At 40.8% G+C, this 8,129-nt stretch overlaps 1 protein-coding gene across 1 annotated transcript; it reads left to right on the top strand.

The window, feature by feature from the left end:
• The first annotated feature begins 3,841 nt into the window (after positions 1-3,841).
• LOC115018145 (olfactory receptor 2A14-like) lies at positions 3,842-4,771 on the top strand. The gene has a single exon (XM_029446986.1). It carries the CDS (start codon positions 3,842-3,844, stop codon positions 4,769-4,771), a length of 930 nt encoding a protein of 309 aa, XP_029302846.1.
• Positions 4,772-8,129: the final 3,358 nt, after the last annotated feature.

The raw sequence follows: 8,129 nt of genomic DNA, 5'->3' as shown, positions 1-8,129 counted from the left end.
CGTCCCGGAGAGCCTCGGTGTCCTGCAACAAGAGTTGGAATACTTTCATTTCTAAAGTGACTTAAAACTAAAAGTTAAAGGTTCTGAGATTTATGTCCACCAACAAACTCACATGCTTTAAATTTACACATCTTGTGTCAGATTTCATGATTTCTCGTATTAAAGGGACAGTTGGTGTGTTTTGAAGTGGGGTTGTTGGTTCCTCACAGGCCACCAGAGCGTGCTGACATGTTTATATTAATATATATATTTCTGATATATCAATATCTCTCAAACTCTCAAATATTGATTTATCGGCCAAAAAAGATATTCGTGCTCCGAAGGTGGGGTTGACAAGTTGAGGTGGAAATGCTGATGTGGGGGTTTTGGACATATCTGAACTCCAACCAGAACCAAAGGGATTATAAGACAATGGGCCCCCACACAGATATAAAGAGTCTCAAAGAGTCCACTTTTAGTCATCTATTTCTAGTGTGGTGGTCACCACCTTGTGATGGTCTTGAATCTATTTGATTTTTCTTTCCCTTCCTTGTGGTCATTTTTGTACTTGTTTTGCATCTATTTTTTAGCCAATATACTTTTCTATGTGTTCGTTTTGCATCTCTGGGACTGTTTTTGATCTATTTTTGGTTGATTTTCACCTCCTTGTGGTCATTTTGCATCCCTGTGTGGTGGTTTTGCATCTATTTTTTGTTAGTTTCTTTACCTCCCTGTGATTGTTTTACATCCTTTTGTGATGGTCTTCTATCTATTTTAGTTGTTTTCCCCTTCCTTGTGGTTATTTTTCATCTCTGTGATCGTTTTGTATCTATTTGTACTCATTTTGTACTAAAAAAAAACCCCATTCTTTGTACTTATATTGGTTTGGCTTATTTGAAGCTAATGTACCTGCAGGATTCTTGCTGTTCAGAGTTGTATCCTCATGATTGTTTGCACTTTTTGTCACTTTGGACAAAAGCGTCAGCTAAATGAACTGTGATGTGATGTGAATGTTGTATCCTTTTGTGGTGGTTTTGCATCTCTTTATTAGTCCTTGTTGTCGTTTTGTGTGTCTTTGTAGCCGTTTATTTGTATTTCCAGTCATTTAGCATCTCTTTGTGATTGTGTTTGTTTTATTTCAGAGACAGTCAGTCAGGCCCCTGACCCCTGACCCCACATTAGAGCGGCTACAGGTGAATACTTTCTTCCCCCTGCAGGTCTCCGGTGTAGTGAGTGTTCTGTATCCTTTGACAGTAATGAGCCCCGGCGGAGCTGCAACACGAGGCGTCTGCGTGGACACTTGGACACTCTGGAGGCTCCGACCAGCTTCACTAACAGGCCAATTAGCACGCATTGCATCATGGAGGACGTCATGTCGCCATGGTTACCGCCGTGTTTGTGCTCCTGTGTAATGACCACAGAAAAGATACTGTTGTTTTGTAATTTCTCCGGCAGGAGTATGGTGGCAGCAACATCACAGATGCACTCACAGGACGTCCAGTGTTAAAAGGTTTATTTTTCATGTTTTACCAAAATAAGTACAAATACTAAAATCGTACCGTGCACAACGGTATTCCTTTTCTCTACAGCTGGTGCAGGATAAACTAGAGGAAATCTAAATTCCAGCAGAAGCACATGGCTAATTGTAATTGTCAAATAAAACATTTACTCACCTTTAGTCCTGGGATAGTTTGTCCACCTGTTCTCAAACCTCTGAAGGTCGGGGGTCACGCAGGGCCGGTTCTGTGAATTACAATAGGATTCCTGTTGAAAAGAGACGTGAATATTTAAAAACTATCGGTTTACACAGTTCACAACTCAATGTTAGACCAATAAATCTACTCTTATCACAGTATATAAGAGTATCAGTGTACGCGTCAGCTGAAAGCAGGGACTGCTTGGAAAATATCAACCTGCCAGTGCATCAACCCTGTCTCCTAAAAAATGACGTTCCCATACAACCAAACTGCATTCTCAATTATGTTTAGAAGAAAATGTATTTTCTCCCGGATTACGGTTGCAGTTTTAACCCATGGTTAACATTGCTAATTGAAACTAAATAAAAACAACTACTTTGTTTAAGTTTAGGCAACAAAACTACAACCAAATCTTAGGTCAAAGATCTTGGCTTCAAATAAGTATGTTTGTTATGTACATAAATTTAAATAAATTGACTTTTGGTTTCACACGGGACACACAACCGCAGCTTGTCACCCTGTCGTTCGGCAGGAAGCCACAGGGTGTTTTGGACCTGGTTAAAGAAAACTGGGAGGAGGGTCCGAGCACAAGCAAAAACGAAATTCAATACGTCCTGGACTTTAGGGAAAAACTCCATTCACTTGGACAGTTATTACGTGAGAATTTGCTCCAGGCCCAGGAACGTCAGCAGCACCTGCACAACAGAAGGTCGCGACTGAGACAGTTTGCACCGGCAGATAAAGTACCTGTACTGCTCCCAACCTCTAGATCCAAGTTACTCGCTAAGTGGTGTGATATAATTAACTCCTAAGATGTATTAATTTGTAATTGGTAACTACTATATGTATTAGTTTACTACTATAAAGAAGTATTATGTACTGAATGTATTCACTACTCAGGTAAAGAAATGTTAGTGTAAACATGCTAGAGGTACGCCCCTCCAAAAGAGGGCGACTGAGGAATCCCAAGGAAGACATCTGCGCGAAGAGGCGTGGACACGCTTACGCGCCAACAAGGGTTCAACCGGACTTGGCCCCAGCCAGCCAATGGAAGAGGACAACGCCCCAGCGGAAGAGAACTAGGCAAAATGTAAAACTTTTAAACAACACAATTCAAGTAGAGCCGAGAGACAGAGTAACTACTTCAATGTGGTCTGTGGATTGGCGAAACTGAATTGTCCGCGGCTGTGTGTAATTTCTATGTGGTCATATCCCTTTTATAAATGCTTTGAGATAATTAAGATGTCTACTGGATTGATTTGAGATCTACCTCCAAATTTGAACACAACAGTGTCAAGGGCCTTTCGTGGTTACACAGCGAGTGGGGGACAATGATCATGAGAATGTGTGGTCAGATAGGGGGGTGGCAACACAAATGTATCACCTCAATCTCCTAAAAGCATGGAGGGAGGTGGACAGTACGGTGGAAAAAGAGTGCCTCGCCATACGGTGGATGTTCGACGCCCTGCGTTGTTACCTCCTTGGACGCTCTTTCACCCTCTGGTCGGACCATGCCCCACTCCAGTGGCTCAATCAATCACTCAATATAAATAAGCATAGTGATGACCTGGTTCTAGTCTCTTGCAGTAGGCTGGGACATGGAGAACAAACGTGAGCACTAAAAACGGCTTGTGAATGCTCTTGAGAGACTTTGTTGGAACGTGGTATTTTGTTTTGCAATTAACAATTAAAGCTGTTCTATTCCAAAGATGAGGTCACAGTGACCTTTGACCTTTGACCAGTGAAATCTAACCAGATCAACCATGAGTCCAAGTGGACGTTTGAAATTCCCGTCAGGCGTTCCTGAGATATCGGGTTCTGATTGTTCCCTGACTGGGACACAAGGAGTTCATTCCTGTATCAGTTTATATATTCATTAAACATTTTCTTAAATGGCAGTAAGCAGCCTGAAACAGTTTCTAAAGTTAGGAATCAGTAACGAGGAGGTCCTTTGAGTCAGGCTGCTGCTGTGGGCGACTCCTGACTTGAGAAGTCTAAAAGAAGCAGAAGCAGAGTTTCAGCTCAGTTAGGACGGACTCACAGTCTGAGACAGCAGAGCAGTAGATAGTTGTTAGGGTTTGTGCTATCTAATGTAAGAAGTGAAGTAATTATTACAACTGGTTCATCCTCAGCTGATTGAACATGTGTTGTGATCCAAAACAAGGATGATGACAAACTCTACATATGTTTCATATTTCACACTAAGTCCCTACTTTGACACCGGGGTTTTTAAATACTTGTATTTCCTGATTGCTCTGACTTTATATGTGTTAATTATTTGCTCCAATGTGTTGCTGCTTGTGGTTATCTGTGTGAACAGAAGCTTACATGAACCTATGTACCTTTTTCTGTGCAGCCTGTTTGTAAATGAACTGCTTGGTAGTACAGGGTTGTTTCCATTCCTTCTGGTTCAGATCCTCTCTGACGTTCACACTGTTTCTACTTCTTTTTGTTTCCTGCAGATTTTCTGTTTGTATTCATATGCGAATGTACAGCTTTATAACTTAGCCGTCATGTCTTATGACAGATATCTTGCTATCTGTTGTCCTCTGCAATATAACTCACGTATGACGTCTAACAAGGTTACTGTGCTTATTGTTCTGACATGGTTATTCCCTCTTCTTAATGTTGTTGTCTTGATGTCTCTGAGCATCTCTTTACAGCTGTGTGGGAACATCATTAACAAAGTGTACTGTGATAACTTCTCTGTTGTTAAACTGGCCTGTTTTGAGACTACAGCCAATAATGTTTATGGACTCACTTATCTGTTCACTGTATTTTTTGGTCTTGCAATACTTATTTTTTACTATTACATGAGGATCCTTAAAGTGTGTTTCTCTGGTTGTAAGCAGACAAGACAGAAAGCTGTCAGTACCTGCACACCTCACCTCGCTTCTCTGCTCAACTTCTCTTTTGGTTGTTTCTTTGAGATATTACAGAGCAGGTTTAATATGAGCAGTGTCCCCAATATGTTGCGTATTGTTTTATCTTTATACTATCTCACTTGCCAACCGCTCTTCAACCCTTTAATATACGGCCTGAATTTGACAAAAATCCGCATCATATGTAAAAGTCTTGTCTTTGGTAAAGTGTAAGGTACTGATGTTGTACGTCATTTATTTATTCCGCTTTAATAACATGAAAAATAAATCTGGAAAAATAGATGCTTCGTCAATAGTAATGTGTGTAGAAAATGTAACAATTATACATTTTTAAAATATATAAAGGTTGGTTTAAAGGTTTGAATCTTTGAGTGACAAATTGTCCAGTTTGTGATTTGTTAAGTTTGTATGAAAGATGAATCATTAAGTGCATTAGATTTATTTGCAAGGTGCACTTTTGTCACACAAATCCGAAAAGCATGTACATTTTTACAATTGCAGAAAGTGTACAGTTGCTGCTTTAATATTAGTGGCGGTAGAAAGACACTGAGATCAAAGTCCTGAGCTGAAACACAATTAGAATAAAGTGCAGACTCTTCCAGTTTCTGATGTGTAATAAGTGTCGTTCCTACCCAGCTGGTAGGACATACATTCTTATGCAATAATGTCTTAATATATTGCTTATATTTTTCTTTTATAAATATTCCTGTGTTATGAAGATGTTTTCTTTACTGCTTTTTTGTTGAAAGGTGCTGAACAGATAAACTTGCCTTGCATTTGAGTCCAATAAACACAAAACAATTCATGTGTAAAATGCAGTAAAAAACGTCTTCATTTATCCAAACCAAATATTTTAAATGTGCCTGAAGCAGTCCCTACAGTACATCACTAAACAAACACATACATGAAGAGTGCCCTCAGTCCTACAATCTGCATCAAATCACCAAAGCTTAAATGTTAGGCTCAACTCACAGCAGTCAGACAACCAAATACACAATATACAATGTCAATGTCAAAATCAACAATGATGACTTCAAGGAAGTTATCCCTAAAGAAGTTTGAATGCAACTTGTTTCAATCAAATATTTCCTTCTTAAAAGGAATCAATAATATGAGTGAGGGGACACAACAAAGTTTACTGCGTTTTTTAATCTGTGTTTTTGACAAGAAAGTGACAGTTTGTTTTCACAATTGTTTCTTTCCTTGTTACTGTATGTTGATTGCCTGGGTCCAGACCATGCGGCAACCTCCGATGCTAAAAATCGAAGCCAACGCAGAACTGCCAAAAACTGTAGTTCATCGAATGGCCACTTGAGGCTCCAAAAGGACGTAATCTCCTCAGACCCCCATGTTAAAATGCCCAATTTTACAGCAGAAATAAACATGTTTACAGCCTGGTACAAAAAAAGGTTTCGGTCTCTATCGCTAAATTCCATATTCATGACAACGGTATATTTATATCAAATCAAATCAAATTTATTTGTATAGCCCAATATCACAAATTATACATTTGTCTCAGTGTGCTTTACAGACTGTACAGGTTACGACACCCTATAACTCACGGGTATACACGTGTCGCTAGCTGGGTCCCTCTCAGTTCCACCGACGCCGGCCATATTTTATTTAATTCAAATGGAAGCAAGACGGTATGTAAATCAACACTTGTATTGCGTGGTGACTTGTTTAGAACAGTGTACCAAGTCTGTAAGGTTGTACTAGGTGTGTAATTGTACTTTATATGCGTAAATGTGCGCGTCTTCTTCAAGTAGCCTGCGTCCTAGCAGAGGCTGTGTGCAGGCTGGAGCTGGAGAGGAGGAGGTGTCACCAGAGATCACGAGGTGTCACCAGAGATCACATTCAGGCCTGTAGAGGCAGCTGTGGGGATGCTGGATGTTCTGGTGATGCTGTCAGACACAGAAGCCCCTCACCACATCACACCACAAGATGGCAGACTGAGGCAGAGCCCGATGATGGACCCCAGGTGTCCAACCCCCTCTCGATATGGGAAACCCAGCACCAGGTGACATTTATTCCCACTTTGATGCTGCAGTTTTCAAACTCCTCTCTGAATACACAAGAATGCAGCAAAAAGCCTGGAGAGAGGGAGAAATTTCATCTGGACTGAAATAACTCCAGAAGAAATGAAGAAGTCCACAGGCATGTTGCTGTACATGTCAGTTTTGGACCTGCAGAAAGATGAGCAACTTTTGGTGTAAGCAAACCATTTTCCATGTGTCATTCCCTGCCACTGTCATGTCCCCAGACTGTACAGGACAGTTCATGGCCATTTGATCTAATCTTCATATGAGTGACCCAGAGAAAACAGGAGCATCAGGAACAGTCACTGGCAGTACCACCAAGACCTCTGCATGTGAAGGGACACTCAGAGAGGAGAGAATTACCCTGTGTGGGGAAAAACGCCTGGACATATTTTCCATTTTATGGCCTATTTTTGCAGATGTAAGAGTAAAAGACTCAAAACTTTTACTGGAAATAGTTGTATACATTTCAAACTTCAAATGTAACATGTTAAATCTCTTACTCATGTACAATTGCAGTGTTTTTTGTTCACTAAACCAAATTTTGCTGTTGTGTTTCTCTTCATTTCTCTTATTACACTCTCATAACATGCAATAAATTGTAAATGACTGCCAGATATGGAAAGTTCCAGGTATTGTTGGAAAATGGGCAAAAGCACTTACACATTTTCTGACCTTTTTATAGTAAAAATAAGCAAAAAAGTCCAGGCGAAAATGTTGAGGCTTTTTAAGCTCAGGTGTTAAAGGGTTAACCGGAGTTATACGGTGGTGTCACTGCCGAGATGGCCACGGGGGGAGCCGCCCACTTTGAGCTTCACAACCGCTCTTCAGAAACCTGTGAGTGATGTCAGAGAGATTACGTCCATATTTTATACAATTATATGGTTAAAGTACAAGATTAGTAAAACCAGCTACATATACAATATACAAACCAGCTGACCCAGGGTGAAAGGTATCAAGTGGTAGCAGGGACACTCAGCAGTTCCTGCAGTTTAGAAGTTACCTGAGCAGTTCAGAATAACTGACTTCCTTGGAGGTGTTGATCTGGAGAGGGTACCGCCTACAGAGTCAACCATTCTGCCTTGACACCTTGATGACATGCTTGATCTGGAACCTGGGGAGAGTTGCCACTCCAAATGTGGATCTGGGGCTCAAGTCAAGGCCCCCTGAGGAAAATTTGTCAACTTCAGGTATGGTAGTGGACAGAGGCCAAATCTTCACAGTGACATATTTGGGGGCTGAAATGTGGCAACCTTGTTCCTTGGGCCACTGTCAACGTGGTCTGTTGATTTTAGCCTCTTAGCCCAAAGCACTTTGAAGATTTAGGTGGACAGACTTTGTCCACTTCCAATACATTACCATAGAGCCTATGGTAATGGCAGTGGACAAGTAGCATCTTCCACAGGCGTGTGATTTGGCACACTATATGGACAAAGGTAGTGGGCCATTCGTCTTAATCATTGAGTTCAGGTGTTTCATTCAGTCCCATTGCCACAGGTGTATAACATTGGCTCAAATGAAGTGTCAATCTA

The sequence above is a fragment of the Cottoperca gobio genome, chromosome 13 (genome assembly GCF_900634415.1).
Source record: "Cottoperca gobio chromosome 13, fCotGob3.1, whole genome shotgun sequence".
NCBI classification, from domain to species: domain Eukaryota; kingdom Metazoa; phylum Chordata; class Actinopteri; order Perciformes; family Bovichtidae; genus Cottoperca; species Cottoperca gobio.
This window is presented reverse-complemented; position numbering and strand designations above follow the sequence as displayed.